Source organism: Takifugu rubripes, chromosome 18, assembly GCF_901000725.2.
Source record: "Takifugu rubripes chromosome 18, fTakRub1.2, whole genome shotgun sequence".
NCBI classification, from domain to species: domain Eukaryota; kingdom Metazoa; phylum Chordata; class Actinopteri; order Tetraodontiformes; family Tetraodontidae; genus Takifugu; species Takifugu rubripes.
This window is the reverse complement of record NC_042302.1, coordinates 10186375-10211769: the sequence shown is the minus strand read 5'-3', so window position 1 is coordinate 10211769 and position 25395 is coordinate 10186375. Positions and strand designations below refer to the sequence as shown.

General features: G+C 50.4%; 1 protein-coding gene across 3 annotated transcripts; it reads left to right on the top strand.

Moving 5' to 3' along the window:
• Positions 1 to 1004: 1004 nt before the first annotated feature.
• On the top strand, positions 1005 to 25395 carry flncb (filamin C, gamma b (actin binding protein 280)). 3 transcript variants are annotated; one of them, XM_029825498.1, is made up of 48 exons: positions 1005 to 1610; positions 5869 to 6117; positions 6252 to 6349; positions 7822 to 7972; positions 8165 to 8283; positions 8340 to 8417; positions 8529 to 8691; positions 9466 to 9666; positions 10109 to 10231; positions 11815 to 11952; positions 12029 to 12155; positions 12326 to 12462; positions 12564 to 12757; positions 12835 to 12948; positions 13224 to 13367; positions 13454 to 13577; positions 13651 to 13811; positions 13893 to 13983; positions 14273 to 14442; positions 14517 to 14634; positions 15160 to 15422; positions 15747 to 16344; positions 16539 to 16712; positions 17521 to 17683; positions 17753 to 17913; positions 18007 to 18174; positions 18466 to 18589; positions 18669 to 18825; positions 19021 to 19210; positions 19292 to 19315; positions 19391 to 19638; positions 20453 to 20552; positions 20626 to 20766; positions 20974 to 21102; positions 21174 to 21347; positions 21439 to 21600; positions 21680 to 21883; positions 22126 to 22278; positions 22359 to 22481; positions 22565 to 22768; positions 22856 to 23125; positions 23197 to 23334; positions 23418 to 23533; positions 23658 to 23790; positions 23900 to 24076; positions 24177 to 24395; positions 24546 to 24752; positions 24826 to 25395. In XM_029825498.1, the coding sequence occupies exons 1-48, from the start codon at positions 1223 to 1225 to the stop codon at positions 25011 to 25013; spliced, it is 8196 nt and encodes a 2731-aa protein (XP_029681358.1). In that variant the 5' UTR covers positions 1005 to 1222; the 3' UTR covers positions 25014 to 25395. The 3 variants fall into 3 exon arrangements, 2 of the variants coding, with proteins under 2 accessions (XP_029681358.1, XP_029681359.1); XM_029825499.1 differs by lacking the exon at positions 10109 to 10231; XR_003885706.1 differs by lacking the exons at positions 24177 to 24395; positions 24546 to 24752; positions 24826 to 25395 and having other exon boundaries at positions 23418 to 23541; positions 23900 to 24042.

Genomic DNA, 25395 nt, shown 5'->3' with positions numbered 1-25395 from the left:
TAGGCAGGTGCTACAGTGTTAGCATGAACACTATCATGTGACATAAGATCATTTATTCTTTTTGAAACTCTTGCATTGAAAATTTGCTTTCATATTTCTGAAAAATGACAGTTTCATGTTAGAGCTTCAGCGGCCCCCAGAGCTAACTCTGCTTAGCCTAGCACAACTGCAACAAAGATACGACATATTTATTGCTAAGATGGGCCGTTAAATTTTAGTTACTTGTCACTGTGTTTGCCAGAACATTAAGCTAATAGTAAAGATGAATTTGATTATTTCTAAAACAAAGCTAGGGACAGTTTGTCAAGTGTTAGCCGACTGTCGTAGGATATCCCAGTCGTTGTACCTCTAACGTCTAAGTTGGGAGTAACAGGCTAGCACCTTCTCTGTTGGTGTTTTGGTTGTTAAGTTCCGCTAACACGTCTGGACCAAACTGGTTCAACTTCACGCAGCTGTGCAACTTTTAGCAAGTGGCCAGACGTCCGTAAGATTTAGTTCGTCGGTAAAGATTCTGTTTGTTTTGTATTTGAACTGACATTAAAATCATTTTAAACTGGATTTCAACATTTGTTGCATTCCATGAGTCTGTGTGGGGGCGTCGGGGCTCCAGAGCCGGACCGCTCACGTTGGTGGACGTTCAGAGACACACAGGACGAAGAACTGAAGAAGCCCTCGGACGGGGAAGCCACAAGAAATTCATCAAAACAAACTGGTCAGACTGGACTTTTATATGTATCACGGGAATATTCGGATGATTCGCTCGTGTCCCGTGCTGTGGCTGGCTGCCTCCGGTGAGGTCTTGTGTGGGACTCTCTCCCAGTTTGGAACCTCTAAAAATACGCGGAGGTGTTGGAGACAGTTCGTGGCCCCGCCTGTGACCGAGCTCTGACCCCGCCCTTTGTCCCGTCTTGGTCCAATCAGCGGGAGCGACAGCGTCTCGGAATAAGGTCATGATCGGAGCATTCCTGGGAGTCCATCGCGGTGACGCTGAGCTCTTTAAACCTCAAGCCGCAGTCTGGAGCCTCATCCCGGACACACACAGCGCGTCTGTCCGCACGACCCGCGGAACCTTTTTTCCCTGTCAAAGTTTCTTCCAGAAGTTCCGGACTCCCCAGCTCGGGGTCTTTGCGTGTGTCGGAGAGGTCCCAGCTGTCCCAGCTGTCCCAGCTGTCCCGCGTTGTCCCGCGTTGTCCCGCGTTGTCCCACATCCTTCACTGGCACCATGACGAGCAACAGCAGCTTCCTGGACGCGCAGCTGCCGCCCAACTTCTACCCGAGCGGCGCCGAGCTGGACGACTGCGAGGAGGAGGAGGAGGAGATGCCGGCCACGGAGAAGGACCTGGCCGAGGACGCGCCCTGGAAGAAGATCCAACAGAACACGTTCACGCGCTGGTGCAACGAGCATCTGAAGTGCGTCAATAAGCGGATCGCGGACCTGCAGAAGGACTTGAGCGACGGCCTGAGGCTCATCGGGCTGCTCGAGGTCCTCAGCCAGAAGAAGATGTACCGGAAGTACCACTGCAGGCCCAATTTCCGGCAGATGAAGCTGGAGAACGTGTCAGTGGCGTTGGAGTTCCTGGAGAGAGAGCACATCAGACTGGTGTCGATCGGTGAGTCGAAGAAGGTGTGAGCTGAGGATGATGATGATGGTGGTGATGGTGGTGGTGATGATGATGGTGGTGATGGTGATGATGATGGTGGTGGTGATGGTGATGGTGGTGATGAAGGTGATGATGGTGGTGGTGGTGATGATGAAGATGGTGATGATGATGGTGGTGATGATGATGGTGGTGGTGATGATGATGGTGATGATGAAGATGGTGATGATGATGGTGGTGATGATGATGGTGGTGATGATGATGGTGGTGGTGATGATGATGGTGATGATGAAGATGGTGATGATGATGGTGGTGATGATGATGGTGGTGATGATGATGGTGGTGGTGATGATGATGGTGGTGGTGATGATGATGGTGGTGATGATGATGATGATGATGGTGGTGGTGATGGTGATGATGGTGATGATGATGGTGGTGGTGATGGTGGTGATGATGATGATGATGATGGTGATGGTGGTGATGAAGGTGATGATGGTGGTGATGATGATGATGATGGTGATGATGGTGATGATGATGGTGGTGGTGATGATGGTGATGATGATGGTGGTGGTGATGGTGGTGATGATGATGATGATGATGGTGATGGTGGTGATGAAGGTGATGATGGTGGTGATGATGATGATGATGATGGTGATGATGGTGATGATGATGGTGATGATGATGGTGATGATGAAGATGGTGGTGGTGATGGTGGTGATGATGATGGTGGTGGTGATGATGATGGTGGTGGTGATGATGATGGTGGTGATGATGATGATGGTGATGGTGATGATGGTGATGATGATGGTGGTGATGATGGTGATGAAGGTGATGATGGTGGTGATGATGATGATGATGGTGATGATGGTGGTGGTGATGGTGGTGATGATGATGATGATGGTGGTGATGATGATGATGGTGATGGTGGTGATGATGATGATGGTGATGGTGGTGATGATGATGGTGATGGTGGTGATGATGATGGTGGTGGTGATGATGATGGTGATGATGGTGGTGGTGATGATGGTGGTGATGATGGCGATGGTGATGAAGGTGATGATGGTGATGGTGGTGATGATGATGAGGCAGAGAGCAAGCAAGTGTGTGTGTGTGTGACACAATGAGTGTGTGTGAAGCTGAAGCAGCCTGAAACCTGAACCGTCGGCCGTCTGATTGATCACTGATTGGCTTTAAGGACGAGGAACATCTGAGCACATCTGGACGGCGAGCTCTGCCTGGGGGAGGGGCTTTGATTGATTGATGGCAGGACAGCTGAGCTCCAGCTCACACAGCTGCTAAAAATAGACTGAGGGACCAGAAAGAGGGCTACCGAGTCCACGACAGGACCTGGGGCAGATTAGGACCTAGATGATCTGATCAATAACCAGACGATGAGTCTCCGGGGCTGAGTGGGTCTGGCAGCCGGTCTCAGACGGACCTACCTAGACCCTGTTGGTGTTTCACCTGTGAACCTTTGCTGGAGTCGCCATTGTGTTACATTTGTACACAACCCAGCCCAGGAACCTGAGACTGGATCCAGACCGAAGATCCTGCCGGACAACAGAACAGTGGCGTCAAACCCACAACCTGGGTCCTGTGCAGGGATCGCCCAGTGGCAGGTCGGGTCATGGTTCAGCTCAGTAGGTCTTGAGGCCAACGTGTCCAGAGACGGAACACTGTTAGATCCCGACTCGGTCCAAGTATCAACAACCAGCGCCGACCGTGACGTCGTCATGACAACACGCCAGACTGTCGGAGCGTCCAGATCTGCTGACGGTCACACTCCAATAGAACAAGAGCGCTTCAGTTTCCCATCAGCCCCCAGCAGTCATGTGACCCCCGAGGTCTGTGTGTGTGTGTGTGTGTATCACTGTGTCTCTGTCTGTCTGTGTGTGTGTATCACTGTGTCTCTGTCTGTCTGTGTGTGTGTATCACTGTGTCTCTGTCTGTCTGTGTGTGTGTATCACTGCATGCACGTGTGTGTGTGTCTGTGTGTGTGTATCACTGCATGCACGTGTGTGTGTGTGTCTGTGTGTGTGTATCACTGCATGCACGTGTGTGTGTATGTTTATCACTGTCTCTGTCTGTCTGTGTGTGTGTATCAGTGCACGTGTGTGTGTGTGTGTGTGTGTGTGAGTGTGAGTGTGAGTGTGTGTGTGTGTGTGTGTGTGAGTGTGTGTGAGTGTGTGTGTGCGTGTGTGTGTGTGTGTGAGTGTGTGTGTGAGTGTCAGCTGCAGTCACAGTTGCTGTGAACTGTCTGAGCAGCAGCTGACACTCGTCAGTACTTAAAGCAACACAAATACCCACAGTCCTGCAGCTCAGCAGTACTACTGCAGTACTCCACATATTTAAATACCCACAGTCCTGCAGCTCAGCAGTACTACTGCAGTACTCCACATATTTAAATACCCACAGTCCTGCAGCTCAGCAGTACTACTGCAGTACTCCACATATTTAAATACCCACAGTCCTGCAGCTCAGCAGTACTACTGCAGTACTCCACATATTTAAATACCCACAGTCCTGCAGCTCAGCAGTACTACTGCAGTACTCCACATATTTAAATACCCACAGTCCTGCAGCTCAGCAGTACTACTGCAGTACTCCACATATTTAAATACCCACAGTCCTGCAGCTCAGCAGTACTACTGCAGTACTCCACATATTTAAATACCCACAGTCCTGCAGCTCAGCAGTACTACTGCAGTACTCCACATATTTAAATACCCGCAGTACTGCAGCTCAGCAGTACTACTGCAGTACTCCACATATTTAAATACCCGCAGTCCTGCAGCTCAGCAGTACTACTGCAGTACTCCACATATTTAAATACCCACAGTCCTGCAGCTCAGCAGTACTACTGCAGTACTCCACATATTTAAATACCCACAGTCCTGCAGCTCAGCAGTACTACTGCAGTACTCCACATATTTAAATACCCACAGTCCTGCAGCTCAGCAGTACTACTGCAGTACTCCGGTACTAGACTGCTGTACCTTGTGGCCCGTCCCAGATTGCCAACAGTGAGCAGTGATCACATGATCATCAGTGCTCCTGCCCTCCTCTGGATTCAGCAGCAGCATTTGTGAACAGCTCTTCTACATATTTAGTACCACAACATTTGAAGTACCAGCAGTGTCCTTTAAGGTTAGGGCCGGGAGCAGGGCCAGGAGCAGGGCCAGGATCAGGGCCAGGGCCAGGGCCAGGGCCAGAGCCAGGAACAGGGCCAGGAGCAGGGCCAGGGCCAGGGCCAGGGCCAGGGCCAAGGCCAGGAGCAGGGCCAGGAGCAGGGCCAGGGCCAGGGCCAGGAACAGGGCCAGGGCCAGGGCCAGGGCCAGAGCCAGGAACAGGGCCAGGAGCAGGGCCAGGAGCAGGGCCAGGGCCAGGGCCAGGGCCAGGGCCAGGGCCAGGGCCAGGGCCAGGGCCAGGAGCAGGGCCAGGAGCAGGGCCAGGAGCAGGGCCAGAAGCAGGGCCAGGATCAGGGCCAGGGCCAGGGCCAGGGCCAGGGCCGGGAGCAGGGCCAGGAGCAGGGCCAGGATCAGGGCCAGGGCCAGGGCCAGGGCCAGAGCCAGGAACAGGGCCAGGAGCAGGGCCAGGAGCAGGGCCAGGGCCAGGGCCAGGGCCAGGGCCAGGGCCAGGAGCAGGGCCAGGAGCAGGGCCAGAAGCAGGGCCAGGGCCAAGGCCAGGAGCAGGGCCAGGGTCAGGGCCAGGAGCAGGGTCAGGGTCAGGGCCAGGGCCAGGGCCAGGGCCAGGGCCAAGGCCAGGAGCAGGGCCAGGAGCAGGGCCAGGGCCAGGGCCAGAGCCAGGAACAGGGCCAGGAGCAGGGTCAGGGCCAAGGCCAGGAGCAGGGCCAGGAGCAGGGTCAGGGCCAGGGCCAGGGCCAAGGCCAGGAGCAGGGCCAGGGCCAGGGCCAGGGCCAGGGCCAGGGCCAGTTGTAGCGGGAACCTACTGACAGTCTGCTGAAACATCAAGGATGAGCCCTTCTGTGAAGGAAAACCTTAACGATGCCGAGAAGCTATGCAGAACCTTCAGGAACCTTTTATTTGGGGTTTGGATAAGGGACCTACGTATTATGACTACGCAGGTCCTCACAGTGATAGAAGTACCAGGGTGTGTGTTTGGTTGTGTGTGCCATGTGTTCCTCATTCAAGCTCCCCCTGAGTGGACCTTTGGGGTGGGCTCGGTACCTGGAGGTACTGGAGGACTTGCAGATATTAGGATATTATGAATCATCGGATTTAAATCTGCTTTATTTCCACGTTTCCTTCAGACTCCAAAGCCATTGTGGACGGGAACCTAAAGCTGATCCTGGGTCTGATCTGGACCTTGATCCTGCACTACTCCATCTCCATGCCCATGTGGGGGGATGAGGACGATGAAGATGCGAAGAAACTGACCCCCAAACAGCGTCTGCTCGGCTGGATCCAGAACAAAGTTCCTCAGCTTCCTATTTCCAACTTCCACCGAGACTGGAGGGATGGGAAGGCACTGGGAGCGCTGGTGGACAACTGTGCCCCTGGTGGGTGCAAACGTGCTGCATGTTGCAACAGCAGAGCTCCGGAACCATCACAGTTGCCGTCCTGGTCCAACTGTTGCTGCCAGTGGCAACAAACACACCACGGTGACGCTAACTATGTAAAACTGTGTCTTCAGGTCTCTGTCCAGACTGGGAAACATGGGATCCCAGTCAGCCAGTGGAGAATGCCAGAGAGGCCATGCAGCAGGCTGATGATTGGTTGGGAGTTCCACAGGTATCACACATCTGGGATGAAACCTTTACTGGCTAACGCTGCTCCTTGTTGGAAGACCTGAGTGAGCAGCTGGGTGTGGGGATGTGGGGCAGATCAGAGAGGCACGGAGGGGTCCGGTTGGTGATGGACTGGAAAAGGTGCTTATTGATGATGCACCTTCTGTTAGGGAGCCGCTGGGGTTGCTGCAGGACAGGTGTGATGTGACCAAAGGAGGTTCTAGAGGTTAGACCAGCAGCAGAGTTCTGCCCTGGTTGCAGGTTATGGACAGACTAAGGAGGTAAGTTACAGTAGTCATGGCAGGACGTGACGGGTGCATGGACCAGGAAAGGAGTGGAGGGTGGGAAGAGCCTTTTAAAAGCAGTTTCATGGCACCTGTCAGCCACAGGTAGCACCTGTAACCATGGTGACTCTGCATCCTCCACGGCTCCGCTCTCCTCTTGGGTCCCACAGGGCTCAGACATAGTTCCTCTTTGGTTCTCTATGTGCCTCGTGGCTCCATTCTTAGGAAACAGGGAATTCTGTTTGAGTTTTATGCTGATGACAGTCAGATTTAAAAGGTCTGACATGTACTGTGACGATTATTCACTGAGGCGTTTGGAGGACTTTAAAGCCTGGATGCCGTTGAATTTGATAACTTTTACAACGAGTTGATGATCCGCTGTGACCTCTTTGGCTCAGCACGTTGGGCCAAATGTAAAACATCTGCCCTCTTTCCTTCACCGGTCCAAAACACCGTGGCATGTACTTTAACATATATTTGCCACTATATATCTCAAGTGGCCCCCCGCCCTGTAAGCATCAGTCCCTATCCTGAACACCCCCTGGCAGAAGAGGTGGACACTGCCAAGACTGTCTGTGGGTCTCTGGCCGATTCTGACTCTGGTTTCCAGTCTTCTCTGTCTATTTATGAGCTAATCTTTGTGTATATAGAGACACCACCAGCAAATATAACGGGTACAAGAAGCTATTGGAATTGTGGCATCTGGGCAGATGCTGCTCTCGGTGCAAGTAAACGAGCACAAAGCTCTTCCCATTGTAGTGTGGTGGCAGGTTGTGTCGTCTTCAGAGGGAGATGTGATGTTGTTTGTGTTCCTTACAGTTTCTGATTGTAAGAGGAGCCGGAGAAACGTGAGGGACACTCGCAGTTGGGTGAGAAAAGAGGAAAAGCAAGACCTGCTCTTTGGGTCGCTTCAAGTCGTTCCTGGCTGATGCGAATGACCGTGTGCCATGTTGTTGCTTTTTGGTGTGAATGTAACATTAGAGGAGAACAAGCGGCTGTTGAGAGCAGGGCTGTCCGTTGGCGTGTGGTCAACATCCAGGAACCATGGTCACTGGCCGAAAAGGAGCAGAATAGGTCACTACTTAGAATAGAGGCTATGGTGTGGGTCAAAGGTCACTGGCCCTGCCAATATCACACCACACTTTGGTACAAATGTCCTTTCACATGTTGATTTAGTTCAATCCTTCTTCAGGTCATCGCACCAGAGGAGATTGTGGATCCCAACGTGGATGAGCACTCCGTCATGACCTATCTGTCCCAGTTTCCGAAAGCTAAACTGAAGCCTGGCGCCCCCTTGAGAGCAAAGACGCTGCACCCCAAGAGGGCCAAAGCCTACGGACCAGGCAAGCCCCCTCACCCAGTGATCCCACATCTTTAGTAGAACTTCGATTCACTGACCTGAGATAACTCGCGCTGTTGTCTTGTCGAGGCAGACGATGAAAAGAGGAGAATAAATCCTCCTTTTTTCCATCTTCCAACAAAGTTAAGGAGCGACATCATTTGAAAATGAGCAGTTGTTTTCTGTTGCTCATCAGGTGTGGAACCTCGAGGTAATATGGTTCTGAAACCAGCAGAGTTCCTGGTGGAGACAGTGGAGGCCGGACTGGGTGAAGTGCTGGTTTATGTGGAAGACCCAGAAGGTCACACAGAGGAGGTAAGGACGTGAAACCTAGCAGGTGAAACCTAGTTGATGCTAATTGTGTCCAACAGGCCCGAGTCATCCCCAACAACGACAAGAACAGAACCTACTCAGTGGTCTATCTGCCCAAAGTGGAGGGGTTTCATCAAGTAAGACCAGCTCGTCGCCGTAGAAACCTTTATTGATACGGCTCAAAAATGGGGCTGAACTGCTCATCCTCCTCTTCCTGTGTTGATGAATCTTTGGCCCCTCCCCTCCAGGTGAAGGTGCTGTTTGCAGGACAGGACATTGACAGAAGTCCTTTCATAGTGAATGTATCAAAGGCCATGGGTGACCCGACCCGTGTCCAGGCCCGAGGACCGGGTCTGCAGCAGACGGGGAACGTGGCCGGCAAACCCACCTACTTTGATATTTACACAGCAGGTAATGAGATCGCGTGGAAGAAGGTATGAGCGACACCTGGACCTCATCCAGAGCCGGCCTGGGCCTGAGTCTTCCTGTGCTGGTTGGATTGGGACGGTCCTGGGCTACATTTTATTTTCTCATTTTAAAAAAGTCCAAATTTCTTTAATTTCTGAGGCTACAGTGGACCTGAAGCACTTCTGAAGAGCAGTAATATTGAAGACGTTGATTAATCGCAGCCCATGTGCAACAGGTCATATTGAAAGTTTATATATTATAGATATTAAGTGAAATGTTTCTTGCTCAGTTTTTTGAAGATGGAGGCATCCAGACCTGCGGCTGTGCTTCGATATAAAATTGTCAGCCGGTAGAGGAGACTCACTTCTCCATCCTATGAAATGCACCATGAAGTTCATGCAAACCTGGCACTGAATGCTGTGGCGAAGGACAGAATTCCACAGTCGTGTCCAGGATCCCGTTTGCTCCACTGTAGGAGGTGAATCTGAAGGTCTCCAGGACGTCTGTCTCCTGGTCATCGAGCTTTCAGCACGTCACGTTTCAAAGAGTAAAAGAATGACCATCGTAAAACAACCACCTGGCCAAGCGTTAACCACCATCATCCGCGTTTAAAAGTTCAACCAGCCCAGCAACATACGTCACCTTCGCCAGTGTGGCGCCACACGGCGGCCGGTCAAACCGCCGGCCCGGCTGGCGTCACGTGTCCACAGAGGCATCTTCCTTTAGAAGATGCGTCTCAGGTCTGTCCTCCACTCACTGTTGCTGTTCCTCCTCCAGGAGCCGGCGCTGGAGATGTGGGCGTGATTATCGTTGATTCAAACGGACGCCGGGACACCGTGGAGATCGTCCTGGAGAACAGAGGGGACAGTATTTTCCGCTGCACTTACATTCCCGTCCTGGAGGGGCCGCACACAGTCCATGTGACCTTTGCTGGCCATCAGATTCCCAGAAGCCCCTTCACGGTCCACATCTCAGAGGGTATGTTGCTGCGTCCTCATGTGGAGCTCATGAACTAATAACGTTTGCAGATGTTAATGATTTAAACACATCACCCATCCAATGGGCTGTTGTTAGCCCCGCCCCTTCACTGTCATGTGACTCTGGCATCATCTGAGCCATCAGAAGAAGCTTCACCTTGTGGTTTTGGTTGGTGGTCCTCTTCAGAGAGAACAGGTGTGAGATACACACCTGTGAACTTGATGTGGTTAAGGAGCCTCAACTGATGTTCTGAAGCTTTGATTTTGGAATTCAAACATTTTCTGCAACACAGCAGGACACAGTGTACCCTGACTACCGGGACCTCCTTTGGTGTCGTGTCCGTCAGACCCTGAGGCTAATGGACCTGACCTGACTTGAGGCTAGTGTGAAGGTCACCGTGTCCTTTGTGTAGTTGTTTCATCCCTGTTGTTGCTTCCTTCAGTTCGACAGAGCGTCCCGCCTCCTGGGTCTCCGGTGGAGTGTGGACCTCCGTCCGTCCGCACTTCACCCCCGGACAAGATAAAGAGAGGCCCGCCTCCAACTCCACCCAAACCCAGGAGACCAAGTTAGTAAAGGCGGGACTGGACTCCACTGGTGTCTCCACCTTGACCACTGACCTTTGACTCCTGGAAGATGCTCTGTAGCTTCAGCATGTGCAGCTTTTTCTTCTTGTCCACCATCTTTCTCACCATCACATGCTGACACACAATCATCCCAGTCACCAGGCCCCGTCGGTGCTGCCCGGTTTGAGCCGCTTTGGACGTTTCCCTCAACCTTCCCCTGGAAGTTCTTCCTCCTGCTCTAACTGACGTTCTCGCTCTGTCGTCATCTCATCACAGCTCGGTGTGTCTGTCTGAAGAGGAACCTTCTGCAGCTCCTTCATCTTTAGCTTTGCTGCTTCCTTCTTTCAGCTCAGCCAGTGGCTTCAGTGATCAGCTGACTAACGCAGCGCGTGATTGGTCCCCCCACGTCTGTCCACACTCGATTATTGTTGTTGTTGTTATTAGTGGTAGTAGTGATAATAATGTTACTATTAGTAGTAGTGGCGATAATAATGTTATTATTATTATTATTATTAGTATTAACATTAGTGATATTAATGTTGTTATTATTATTAGTAGTGATAATAATATTATTATTATTATTATTATTAGTGATATTAATGTTGTTATTAGTAGTAGTGATAATAATGTTATTATTATTATTATTATAATTAGTGATATTAATGTTGTTATTATTAGTAGTAGTGATAATAATGTTATTATTATTAGTAGTAGCGATAATAATGTTATTATTATTATTAATTAGTGATAATAATGTTATTATTATTAGTAGTAGCGATAATAATGTTGTTATTATTATCATTATTATTATTATTATTAACATTAGTGATATTAATGTTGTTATTATTAGTAGTAGTGATAATAATGTTATTATTATTATTATTATTATTGTTATTATTATTATTAGTAGCAATAGTAATGTTTTTATTATTAGTAGTAGTAGCGATAGTAATGTTGTTATTATTATTAGTAGTAGTAATAATAATGTTATTATTAGTAGTAGTAGCGATAGTAATGTTGTTATTATTATTAGTACTAATAATAATGTTATTATTATTAGTAGTAGCGATAGTAATGTTGTTATTATTATTATTATTATTAGTAGTAGTAATAATAATGTTATTATTATTAGTAGTAGTGATAATAATGTTATTATTATTAGTAGTAGCGATAGTAATGTTGTTATTATTATTAGTAGTAGTAATAATAATGTTATTATTAGTAGTAGTAGCGATAGTAATGTTGTTATTATTATTAGTAGTAATAATAATGTTATTATTATTAGTAGTAGCGATAGTAATGTTGTTATTATTATTAGTAGTAGTAATAATAATGTTATTATTATTAGTAGTAGCGATAGTAATGTTATTATTATTAGTAGTAGTAATAATAATGTTATTATTATTAGTAGTAGCGATAGTAATGTTGTTATTATTATTAGTAGTAGTCATAATAATGTTATTATTATTAGTAGTAGCGATAGTAATGTTGTTATTATTATTATTATTAGTAATAATAATGTTATTATTAGTAGTAGTAGTGATAGTAATGTTGTTATTATCATGATTACTCGTATCATCCCCAGCCTGTAATCCCAATGCTTGCCGGGCTTCGGGTCGAGGTCTTCAGCCAAAGGGTCTCAGAGTGAAGGAAGTGGCAGATTTTAAAGTTTACACCAAGGGAAGCGGCAGCGGCGAGCTGAAAGTGGCGGTGAAAGGACCCAGTAAGAAGCCTCCAAACAAACACCTTCACGTCACATTTCTCCATCACCAGCGGGACTTCTTCTGACTAACCTCTAGGGGGCGACGCCGAGCCTGTGAAGGTGGCCGAGATGAACAATGGCATGTTCGAGTGTAGCTATTTTCCCGTCACCTCAGGAAAATATATGGTTACCATCAGCTGGGGAGGACACAATGTCCCACGCAGGTGAGAACATCACGTGTCCTCGGAATAAAACATTTAGGAACCAAAAGAAGAACCCTGAGAGATCCCAGTAGCAGGAACGTCCATCTGACCTATTTGGTTTATTGAGTCTCGCTCATCAATGGAACAAATGTTTTTAATCATACAAGAACGTGTTTTGTGTGTGCGCACAGTCCATTTGAGGTCCATGTGAGCGAGGAGGCGGAGCCTCAGAAGGTTAGGGCCTGGGGTCCTGGCCTGGAGATCGGGATGGTTGGGAAAAGTGCTGACTTTGTGGTAGAGGCCATCGGCACCGAGGTGGGAACGCTCGGTACGTCACGGCTGGGGGCGGGGTTTGTCTGTGTCACCTGTGTCAGTGCTGGTTCTCAGATCTTGTTGGGAGCTGAGAAATGAAGCTTCTTCTGGCTGCAGGTTTCTCCATCGAGGGTCCGTCTCAAGCAAAGATTGAGTGTGATGATAAAGGTGACGGGTCATGTGATGTTCGATACTGGCCCACTGAACCGGGCGACTACGCCGTCCACGTCATATGTGATGATGAGGACATCAAGGACAGCCCCTTCATGGCACATGTCCTCCCAGCAGCCAATGACGCCCTCCCAGAGAACGTGAGGCTGGGGTCACTCAGGTATGAAGACAATCCTGTCAGATGTGTCCCTCTGACGGATTCTTCCTTTCTCCTCAGGTCAAATGTTCCGGTCCAGGCCTGGAGCCACTGGGCTGCATCATCAACAAACCAGCTGATTTCATCATTGACACCTGTGGAGCTGGCAGAGGGGAGCTGAAGCTGTATGCTCAGGTGAGAGCAGAACATCAGCAGTGAGACCAAACACATAGTGGTCCAAGGACCATTAAAATCACCTCATTTTGGAATCGTCATCTTTAATCAGTGAGTTGCGAATCCTGTCCAGGAACATCCAAGGAGACATTTGAAACATCTGCAGAAACTCGATCCTCAGCTGTTGTCTGTGGCTTCTTCTGTTCATGGGTCCTCTCACGTGTTCTCAGCCTGTTCTTCAGTGCACAGGATGACACACGGTGACCGCAGATGTTGGCATGCCTTTGATGTTTCAGGACGCCGAGGGTTTCCCCTTCAACATCCAGATGACGGATAACGGAGATGGAACCTTCTTCTGTGTCTACGTTCCCACCAAGGCCATCAAACACACCATCATCATCACCTGGGCTAATGTCAACGTTCCCAACAGTCCCTTCAGGGTAAAAGCACACGGCTCTGGACCGTGAGTGTCAGGTTCCATCTCCACAAAGAACCGACCGGCCTGACTCTGTTTGTGGTTCTTTAGGTGATGATTGGCGAGGGCAGCCATCCAGAGAACGTCAAAGTTTATGGTCCAGGGGTGGAGAAGATGGGCCTGAAAGCCAACGAGCCAACATACTTCACAGTGGACTGCAGCGAGGCCGGACAGGGTGCGACCCGGTCCAAACACGGCACTTTTTCCAACGCTGGGTGCTCATGCTAACACTCTTTGATCTGCAACAGGTGATGTTAGCATCGGGATAAAATGTGCTCCAGGAGTGGTGGGACCTGCTGAGGCTGACATTGACTTTGATATCATCAAGAATGACAATGATACATTTACAGTAAAGTACATGCCCCCCGGCTCGGGTCAGTACACCATCATGGTGCTGTTTGCAGATCAGGTGGGTGTTCGCAGTTGCACTGTTTCCTTTCTCATTTCCTGTTTCCTGTCAACAAACATGTTACGTTTAATGTTTAAACAGCAAATTCCCATCAGCCCCTTCAGAATAAAAGTGGAGCCGTCACATGATGCAGCTAAAGTCCGAGCAGAAGGTCCTGGACTGAACAAGACAGGTGATTCCCTTCGTTGTGCGTCTGTACCAAAGACAGGGTTGTACACACGTTTCTGTACATTCGTGCCTGGAGGTTCAGTCCAGCACAGCTCCGGGCTTTAAACGGGTCGGTGTCGCGTTAGAGGACACAGGAGATCCACACTGACGAGAAGCCAGCTGATGTGTTCGGAAGGACGCGATGTGAAGCAGCATTTGCAGAAGCACAAATCCAGAATGAGGCTCTTTGGTTCAGCACAAATCCAGTTTTTGTGGCATTTGTCTAAATCAGGCAAAATCGTGTGTCACTCCAGGTGTCGAGGTCAACAAACCCACTCACTTCACTGTTTACACCAAGGGAGCTGGGAAAGCCCAGCCTGAGGTCCGCTTCAGCACCGCTGGCAAAGGCAACGTGGTCCGAGACTTTGAGATCATCGACAACCACAACTACTCGTACACCGTGCGCTACACAGCCGTGCAGCAGGTCCGGTGTTCACGACGCGAAGCCGCCCAGTGCACGGCTGAGCTGATGCTAACTACAGTCTCTGTGACCATCAGGGGAACATGTCAGTCACAGTCTGTCACGGAGGAGACCCCATCCCAAAAAGCCCATTTCACGTCAGTGTTGCCCCCCTGTTGGACCTGAGCAAAGTCAGCATTCAGGGTCTTAACAGCAGTGAGTACATTGATGCTATCATTTATGCTAACGTTTCCTCTGACAGCATAACCACCAAGCGTGATTTATCTTTGAACTTATTTAAAGAGAGGTCCCAGTAAGCCCATCTGAGGGTCTTGAGTGATTTGTTCAGTTGTGTTGTTGCACAACAGAACACATAAAGCAGAGAAGAAAAGGAAGAGCTCGAACACTGAGGAGGAGGTTACTGCTGATCTAGGACCCCTCCGCCTGTCCAGGTGGAAGGAGGACCCAGAGCACAATATGATGGAGGAGGTGACACCTCCTGTGTGGGAAGCATCTCAGTGTCCTCCTGGAAGAACCGAGGAACCCTAACTAGGAATGAAATTAGCTCGCTTAGTTTTATGTTTCCCGAAACAGGGTTTAGCTTCAAGGTGACAATCTTTGACTGGACACAAAGAAGTCCATGGCTCCCGACGGGTGGAGCTACTCAATAAAATGGCTCAAATCTGTAATAGCAGTCAACACTAATATGTCTTAAACCCCTTGTATTGTTTCATACTAAAGAGGTGGATGTAGGCAAGGACGAGGACTTCATGGTCAGAACAAAGGGCGCCGGAGGTCAAGGCAACCTGGATGTCAAAATCCTCTCACCATCACGGAGGCCAATTCCTTGCAAGCTGGAATCAGGTGAAACCAACGGGGTGCACACAGTGACCTACATCCCCCCCGAGGAAGGAGCCTACAGAGTGGACATCAGCTACGATGGGAACCCTGTCCCTGGAAGTCCGTTTGCCGTGGAGGGGGTCTTGCCACCCGACCCTTCAAAGGTCATTAAAACACTATTTCCATCAAGTTCATGCAAACCTTTCAGACGTCTTTCAGTCTGATGTGTTGATGCACCTGTTGATGCACCTGTTGATGCACCTGTTGATGCACCTGTCTGTGGGAGGGACACACGATCGGCAACCTTTGATGACCAGTGTTCCACCTTACCGGTTTACACTCATTTTATTGGTCCAGATCATCACAAGTGGTCTCACAAGGATCTTTGCATTTCATGAATGTGGGTTTCTCTGGGGCCTCTTCTGATCCGCGAGTCCATCGCTGCTCCAGGTAGGATTGCCTCAACTGTTGTCCTTTTTAACCTGCAGGTTCGAGCCTATGGTCCAGGTCTTCTAGGCGGGCTAGTGGGAAAACCAGCCCCCTTTGCCATTGACACAAAGGGAGCTGGTATCGGTGGACTAGGTCTGACAGTGGAAGGGCCCTGTGAGGCCAAGATCGAATGTCAGGACAACGGCGATGGCTCCTGCTCGGTGTCCTACTTGCCTACCGAGCCCGGTGAGTACGCCATCAACATCCTCTTTGCAGAGCAGCACGTTCCCGGGTCTCCCTTCAAGGCTGTCGTCCAGTCACCGTTTGACCCCAGCAAGGTGACCGTTAGCGGGCCAGGCCTGGAGCGAGGGAAAGTTAACGAGGATGGCTCATTCACGGTGGACTGTTCCAAAGCCGGAGAGGCCGAGCTCACTATTGAGATAGTCTCAGAGTCAGGAGCCAAAGCTGAAGTTCATGTCCAGAACAACAGAGATGGAACCTACTCCATCACCTACATTCCACCGTTTCAAGGGCTCTATACCATCATTATTAAATATGGGGGCTGCGCTGTGCCCAACTTTCCCAGTCAACTACTGGTTGACCCACCTGTTGATACCAGCGGGGTGACGGTCTACGGAGCAGGAGTGGAACCCAGAGGTAAGAACAGTAACTCAGGCCTGCAGATGGTGATGTTCAGGTTCTGTTCAGATTTGATTCTGCAGGTTCAGAAGCTGCGTTTGGTCACTGTGATTGACAGTAGTGGGCGTGGTCTGTGGATGCTCGGAGCAGCATCTGAACCAGTCTGGACTGGAGAGAAATTCCAAATGATTGTTTCCGTTTGCCATCTTCAGGGGTCCTGAGGGAGGTGACCACTCACTTCATTGTAGATGCCCGATGCCTCTACAAGAGTGGCCACGACCACATCAAAGCCTGCATCTCCAACCCCTCAGGTGCCACCACAGACGCCTACATCACGGACAAAGGCGACGGGACGTACAGGGTGGAGTATACGCCCTACGAGGACGGTGAGGACTGTGATGATATCACATCGGAAACTCAATCCCTTTCAATCGTTGATGACATTGAAACATTTGTGGAATTGATGATATCAGGAGGCTTGAAGTCATCTTACCACGAGGAGATAAAGTCGTATCAACGTTAGGCTGCTCTGCTCTATGCTAACATGCGAACCCTATAAAGAGATGTAGGGTCTGATTCCAAAATCAACTCCAGTTCCAGTTTAGACTCAACAGAAGAGTTCTGACAAGCTCTTCTGAAGCTCAGAGCCTCTAAATTATAAAAAGCTTTCCTGAAATTAAAATTAAAATTAGTGTCATTTTTGGAGTTTTTCAAGTTACATTCAAAGAAGTGTTGAAAACCCCACGTAGCAAGAGCAAGAGAGAGCAGTGGTTTGGACCTGCCGGGGTTCTAGCACGGTTCAGTGTTCTACCGTCGTTAACGCCAACAGTTATTCTAAAAGTCCCAACTGTTCTTGTAGTGTTTAACAGTGGAATGTTGTCACATCTTCTCGTCTTGCTAAGTGTTAATAACATTTTAACAACATTCATGGAGCGTTCCCCATGAACGTGTTCAGAGATAGAACATGAATGCAGTTGCCTCGAGCAGAGCAGTGCTCCAGGATGCCCCCTGGTGGCCGGTTGTCCCGTGAGCTGCTGTGAACGCTTCCTTTGGCAGGTGTACGCTGGCTCGGGCCCTGACCACAGCTGCTCAGTGTGTTGCTGACATGAAGACTAAAATGTTCCTCTTTGTTCTTCCCTATGGAAACCAGAGAAGGTCCGTCACTGTTGAACGAAGTCCGTCTCCTGTGTGCAGGTTTGCACCTGATTGACGTCCTGTTTGATGAAGTTTCACTGCCAAAAAGCCCGTTCAGGGTGTCGGTGGCAGAGGGCTGTGATCCCAGTCGAGTCCGAGCCTACGGTCCGGGCCTGGAAGAGGGCCTGGTCAACACAACAAACTGCTTCAGCGTTGAGACCAGGTGGATTTGACAGGACCGCTTCACACTCTGAAGAAGCTTCAGTTCCACTTCTGATCCTTTGTCTTTCAGAGGTGCTGGAACGGGGGGCCTGGGCCTAGCCATCGAGGGACCCTCTGAAGCAAAGATGTCCTGTAAGGACAACAAAGATGGCAGCTGCAGCGTGGAGTACATCCCATTTACTCCCGGAGAGTATGACGTCAATATCACCTTTGGTGGCCTTCCTATTCCAGGTGAGGCGTCTGAACTAGACTAGACACTGGACTTCCAACAGATGGCTCCAACGTGGGTTTTAAAGAGTCCAAACTCCTAAATGTGTGTTTTAGGGAGCCCATTCAGTGTTCCAGTGCGAGAGCTGGTGGATCCAAGTAAAGTCAGATGTTTTGGTCCTGGCCTGGGAGTGGGAGTTCGAGCACACATGCCCCAGACCTTCACCGTGGACAGCAGTAAAGCGGGCCTGGCCCCTCTGGTGGTCCAGCTGTATGGGCCCACCGGTAAGACTCTGAGTGGCTGACATGCGGCTCGTCTCGCTCAACTGAAAAATGTGGACCAAGGAGAACTTGTGGAAGAGCTTTGCATCAGACTGGGAATCTAGAACCACTCATTCTTAATTCTGTTACTGGAGAGGTGCCGTACCAGTCAAATATTATAGGACTTATGCTAAGATGCCAACAAATGCTATATCAACACATTTGACATGAAAGCAAAAGCTCGTGTATCTTGGTGGGCTTTGGTCAAACAGCAGACACTGTTGAACGTCTGTGGACCGTTTGCTTGCTCCGCAGGTGTTGCTGAACCCATCAGCGTCATTGACAACAACGACGGGAGTCACACTGCGAGCTACACTCCTGCTAGCGACGGGGCGTACACAGTTTGTGTGAAGTACGCAGACCAGGAAGTCCCCTGTAGGTCAGTGAGCCAGGAACTAACTATGTATTTGTTGATGCAGTTATTTAAAGGTTACCCCTCCTAAACTGCCACCTTTCAGCCCCTTCAAGATCAAAACTTTACCTGCCCATGATGCCAGTAAAGTCCGGGCCAGCGGTCCAGGTCTCAACGCCTCCGGAGTTGCAGCCAGTCTGCCGGTGGAGTTTACCATCGACGCTAGAGACGCTGGCGAGGGACTCCTGACGGTTCAGATTCTGGTGGGTGACAGAATTGTGTTCGACCCACGGCACCATCCAGTCCCGTCTCCACTAATGCACATCCACTGCAACCTGACCCTTGATTGGTTCTTCCAGATGCTAAAATGTCCTTTAGTAATTTCCCAGCACATGTCACAAATACAGCTAGCGCTGCACTGGACCAACAACAGCGTTGTGTTTGTGCGCTACTAACAGGATCCAGAGGGAAAGCCAAAGAAAGCCCACATTCGGGACAACAGGAACGGAACTTACACGGTGTCGTATGTCCCAGACCTGACAGGCCGTTACACCATCACCATCAAATACGGAGGAGACGAGATTCCGTATTCCCCATATCGCATCCATGCCATTCCCACCGGAGATGCCAGCAAGTGTCTGGTCACAGGTCAGGTCCCACCCACCTGCTCACCTTCCTCTTTTTTCAGCCAAATCACACAATCTCTCCTTCTTTGATCTTTTCCTGCAGTGTCAATTGGAGGACACGGACCAGGTGAGTGAAGCACCTGTGCCTGCTCCGCTTTGATCTTCTCTGGATTTCTGAAAAAGGCTTTGATGTCTGTCTCAGGATCCGGCATTGGCCCTACCATCCAGATCGGAGAGGAGACAGTCATCACTGTGGATGCAAAGGCTGCTGGGAAAGGTAAAGTGACCTGTAAAGTCACAACTCCTGATGGGGCGGAGCTGGATGTGGATGTGGTTGAGAACGCCGATGGAACCTTCGACATTTATTACACTGCTCCCGAACCTGGCAAATACGTCATCACAATTCGTTTTGGGGGTGAAAACATCCCCAACAGTCCGTTTCATGTGGTGGTAAGTTAGCAAAATCAACCCATAGCATAGCGTTAATAAGCTCGTAATGTTGCTAAATGCTACGTAGCATCTTGAAGAAGGGGAGGGGAGGAGGGGGGGGAGGGGAGGGGAGGAGAGGAGAGGAGAGGAGGAGAGGAGAGGAGAGGAGAGGAGAGGAGAGGAGAGGAGAGGAGAGGAGAAAGGGGAGGAGAGGAGAGGAGAGGAGAGGAGAGGAGAGGAGAGGAGAGGAGAGGAGAGGAGAGGAGGAGAAAAGGGGAGGAGAGGAGAGGAGAGTAGGAGAAAAGGGGAGGAGAGGAGAGGGGGGAGGAGGCCATAACCCAGCAGGGTTCCAGCAGAATTAGTAACAATAAGCTTCATCAAAGAGGAAGGTTTTAAGTCTGATCTTAAAGTAGCGATGGAGTCAGCCTCCCGTACCTGGACAGGGAGCTGGTTCCATAGCAGGGGGCCTGGACAGGGAGCTGGTTCCATAGCAGGGGGGCCTGGACAGGGAGCTGGTTCCATAGCAGGGGGGCCTGGTAGCTAAATGCTCGGCCCCCCATTCTACCCCTAGAGACTCTGGGAACCACCAGTAGACCAGCATTCTGAGAGCGGAGCGGTCTATTGGGCTGGTAAGGTGTCACTAGCTCCAGGTAGGATGGAGCTAGGCCTCTGAGGACCTGGTAGGTCGAAAGAAGGGTTTTAAAAATTATTCTAAAGGGTCTAAAGGCTCAGAGGGTGGAGGAGCGTACACAGGCCTGGGAGTGGAGGTCAGAGGTCACTGGATCTTCACTGACAACATTTGACAGCTGGCTGTTTGGCCCCCTCTCTGTTTAAGGCTACCGATGACCCCACCAGCCCCATCAATGGGATGGAAGCGGTGCTGCGGCCCTTCAGCCTGGTCATTCCCTTCACCGTACAGAAAGGACAGATAACAGGTGTAACTGCCAGTGGTGCTCCACAACTGTGGGAGCAGCGCTCATCTCATCAACGCTTGCGTCTGCCTTTTAGGTGAGGTCCGGATGCCGTCTGGCCGAAGCGCCTGTCCTCACATTACAGACAACAAAGATGGTACCGTGACGGTGAACTACTCGCCCACCGAGCGCGGTCTGCACGAGATGGAGATCAAATATGACGGGAGCCACATTCCAGGTAACGTGAGAGCAGCAGAGGGTTGAGCGGCGGCGTCATCTACGGCAGTCTACTGGCTCTGGATGCTAATTGGCTTTAAATGCTAACAGGCTAAAACGCCACAGCTGATTCACCTTCCATATTGACAGACGTGTGTTTTCCCACCAGGGGGCGCTCCTCTATAAGCAGCGAGATGTGCACGTTGCAGTGTGTGTTTTCCTTTCACAGGAAGTCCACTCCAGTTCTACGCTGATGCCATTAACAGTGGTCACGTGTCTGCGTTTGGTCCTGGACTGACTCACGGGACGGTGAACACACTGGCCACATTCACCATTGTGACTAAAGACACCGGAGAAGGTAACATCAGCATCTGCGACCCACACTGGAGCTCCAGCTCCTGAGTAAGGTCTGTCCACCCGTCCATGCAGGTGGGCTGTCGCTCGCTGTCGAGGGTCCGTCGAAAGCTGACATCGCCTGTAAGGACAATAAAGATGGGACGTGCGCGGTGTCCTACCTTCCTACCGCCTGTGGGGATTACAACATCGTGGTCAAATTTGATGACAAACACATCCCTGGGAGCCCGTTCACCGCAAAGATCACCGGTACTGTCCGCTGATGCTTCCATGCGTGTCGTATGTCACCAGAGACTGAGAGAGGCTAACAACGCCATGTTATGATATGATGGACCACCAGGTGACGACGTCCTGAGGACGTCTCAGCTTAATGTGGGGACGGCATCAGACGTTTCCTTGAAAATCATGGAGACAGATCTGAGGAGCCTGACAGCCAGCATCAGGGCGCCATCTGGAAACGAGGAACCATGCGTGCTGAAGAGGCTCCCCAACAGGCACATCGGTGGGTTATTAAAATACTGTCCATAAAAGCAACATTTGGTCACCGGCCAAAACTCTTGTTTCTGAAACGTCTCCTCCAGGAATCTCGTTCACGCCCAAAGAAGTGGGCGAACATGTGGTGAGCGTGAAGAAGAACGGCAAACACGTGACCAACAGCCCCTTCAGGATCATGGTGGGACAGTCCGAGATTGGAGATGCCAGTAAAGTGAAGGTTTTTGGTCAAGGACTCGTAGAAGGACACACCTCAGAAGTGGCAGAGTTCATTGTTGACACCAGAACTGCAGGTGATTCACACCTTCGTTCAGCATCAGACACGAAGTGCTCACACGTAGAACACAGGTGAATCACATCCCTAACCGCTGAGACACAGGTGATGCAAATCTTTCAGGTCAGAGACAGAGTAGCTCAACTTCCTGTGGACTCACAGCAGAAATAACACACTTTGACACTTAGTTCATTTGGTTTCAGATGTTGAATGAAATAGAAAATTCTAGAAATTCTAAAGTGGGTTTGGATCGTCCCCCAGGTTACGGGGGTCTCGGTTTGTCCATTGAGGGTCCTAGTAAAGTGGACATAAACTGTGAGGATGTGGAAGACGGAACGTGTAAAGTTACCTACTGTCCCACTGAACCAGGAAATTACATCACCAACATCAAGTTCGCTGATCAGCACGTCCCCGGTACAAGGCCGTCACATCGGGTGTGCCGTCTCTTCGGTTGACCTTTGAGCACTTAAACGAGGGGTGTTGTGTGCAAACAGGAAGTCCGTTCACGATCAAAGTGTTTGGCGAAGGTCGGGTGAAGGAGAGCATCACCAGGAAGCGCCAGGCTCCGCCCATCGCCTCCGTGGGCAGCACTTGTGACCTCAACCTTAAAATACCGGGTGAGCTGTGGCATCATTACGTACGGTCGGGCTCTCTACCTCTCTTCGCCCCCTAGCCTTGGGCTCCTCCTGTGGTGTTATAGGAAACTGGTTCCACATGGTGTCGGCTCAGGAACGTCTGACCAGAACCTTCACGCACAGCAGCCACACCTACACCAGAACTGAACGTACTGAGATCAGCAAAACCCATGGTGGAGAGACCACGAGGGAGGTGAGGGTGGAAGAGAGCACGCAGGTGGGAGGAGAACCCTTCAGAGATGTCTTAACTGACCTCCTGGGACGAGAAGGTGCCAGCTCAGCACTGTGTTGACCCACATTCCCTAAAGCCAGCAGGACAACGTTCCTACCCAGCAACCACTCTCATCCTCTCTCAGGTGAGGCGGGGGTGCAGGAGATGATGGCTCAGGTGACGAGTCCTGGAGGGAAGACAGAGGACGCAGAGATCATTAAAGGAGAGGACAGCACCTACAGCGTTCGCTTTGTACCGCAGGAAATGGGCGCTCACACCGTTAATGTTAAGTATCGGGGCCAACATGTCCCTGGGAGCCCCTTCCAGTTCACTGTGGGCCCTTTTGGGGAAGGAGGGGCTCACAAGGTTCGAGCCGGAGGTACGGGCCTTGACCGAGGAGTGGCTGGAGTCCCAGGTGGGGTCCTGCACCTTCGAACTGCATGTGTGTTGGCAGAGGTGATGTCATGTGTTGGGTTTTTTGTTCAGGGGAGTTCAGCATCTGGACCAGAGAGGCCGGCGCAGGAGGTCTCTCAATAGCTGTCGAAGGGCCAAGCAAGGCTGAGATCACCTTCGAAGACAGGAAGGATGGATCTTGTGGGGTCTCCTACGTGGTTCAAGAGCCTGGTGAGAGTCCGCTGTTATCAGCCACTCAGTTCCTGAGGTGCCCTGTGGAACACCAGCGTGAACATCAAATGTGCCTTTTCCAGGTGACTATGAAGTTTCCATCAAATTTAATGATGAGCACATCCCAGACTCGCCATTCACCGTCCCCATCTCCACGCTGGCGGACGACGCTCGCCGCATCACCATCACCAGCCTGCAGGTATACAGGTGGAGAGCCGGCCCAAACGCTCCACAGGAGGGAAACACATGCTGTCGCCCCCTATTGATTGCTGCTCAGAGGCCCCTCAGCACTGATGTGATGAACCTGCTGTGGTCTTCATTAGGAGATGGCTCTGAAGGTGGGACACGAGGCCTCCTTTGCTGTCCAGCTGAATGGAGCCAGAGGACTGATTGATGCTAAGATCCAGAACCCATCAGGGGCCACAGAGGACTGTTCCATCACTGAGCTCGACACTGGTAAGACCTAAACCTGGTACCTCCGCATTCTAATCTCTGGTGCTCAGAACTTTGGAATTTCTGGCTGAATTTCCTTCATTAAGACTCGAGCTGGGGTTTTCTTCTGCAGACCAACAGGCCATCCGATTCGTCCCACGAGAAAACGGACCTCATTCCATTGACGTCCGTTTAAATGGCAGCCACATCCCTGGAAGTCCTTTCAAGATCCGAGTTGGGGAACTAGGGCAGGATGGAGACCCGGGCTTGGTCTCTGCCTTTGGATCTGGACTGGAGAGAGGGACCACTGGTATCATTCCAAACCAGTCTCAGCAATCTTTGTTTCTCTCCTTAAACTCTGGGTGGAAGTTGGAACTAACCCTAACCCTAACCCTAACCCTAACCCTCAGGCCTGGCATCAGACTTCATGGTCAACACGTGTAACGCTGGTTCAGGAGCTCTGTCTGTGACCATTGACGGGCCTTCCAAAGTAAAGATGGACTTTCAGGAGTGTCCTGAAGGCTACAAGGTGTCCTACACACCAATGGCTCCTGGAAACTACCTCATCTCCATCAAGTACGGGGGACCACAGCACATTGTAGGCAGCCCCTTCAAGGCCAAGGTCTCAGGTGAGCCTTGTCACCGTTCTCTTTAAAAGCAGATGATGCTGGTTCCAGAAGAGATTAACTCTCTACCCTCTAGCCTGAGTTATCAAGCTTCACATCCGGATAATCAGAGCTCCCCAATCATCTTAGAGCTGCTTTTAAATATCTCGGCAGGACCTCATCTTTCCAGTGGACACGGGCTTCATGAAACCTCCTCCGTCCTTCTGGAAACTGTTAGCAAGACATCAGCAGCAAGCGCTGCCTTCGCCTCCTTTCCCAAGTTCTCATCAGATGCCAGTAAAGTGCTCCTGAGAGGTGCAGGCCTGTCCAAGGCCTTCATTGGTCAAAAGAACTCGTTCACGGTGGACTGCAGCGGAGCAGGTGAGGCAGTAGCACCTCTTAAAGCTAACAACAGATGGGCGCGTCCACCCAAGCTAAGTACGTGTCTTCACAGGCACCAACATGTTGATGGTGGGTGTTCACGGACCAAAAGCACCCTGTGAGGAGGTGTATGTCAAACACATGGGCAACAGGATGTACAACGTCACCTACACGGTCAAGGAGCAAGGCAGCTACATCCTCATTGTCAAGTGGGGAGACGAGAACGTTCCCGGCAGTCCGTTCCACGTCACCGTCCCATAAACGTAAAGTATTGTTCCGGTTTTCCTCCTCCCAGTGTGATAAAAGTTCCAAACGGAGCTCCGCCAGGCTGAGGTCTGGGGACATCGTCTTCCACTATGTTACCTTCACAGTGTTGATTTGACTTTAGCTTATTAGCTCTGAGGATACAGGTGAACCCTCTGATCATCCTGTTCTCCATCGAAGTAAAACTTCAAATAAAGAATTGAACAAGACCGAAAGGTTATGATAAAGATAATGAGGAGGAGGACGGAGGAGGTGTCGATGTGTCGTGTTCCAGGACTTGCATGATGCTTTTATTGGTTTTATATCAGAACTGGATGCCTGGATTGGATCTGTTCACCTTCTGTCTGATTGAATTAAAGAATTTTGCTAACTTGTCACA

Bases quoted from the DNA above. Each gene is read 5' to 3' on its own strand.
- flncb (XM_029825498.1), top strand. From the start codon at position 1,223: ATGACGAGCAACAGCAGCTTCCTGGACGCGCAGCTGCCGCCCAACTTC. The intron at 6,350-7,821 runs GTATCACACATC...ATCCTTCTTCAG, and splicing joins ATTGGTTGGGAGTTCCACAG to GTCATCGCACCAGAGGAGAT. The intron at 8,418-8,528 runs GTAAGACCAGCT...CCTCCCCTCCAG, and splicing joins AAGTGGAGGGGTTTCATCAA to GTGAAGGTGCTGTTTGCAGG.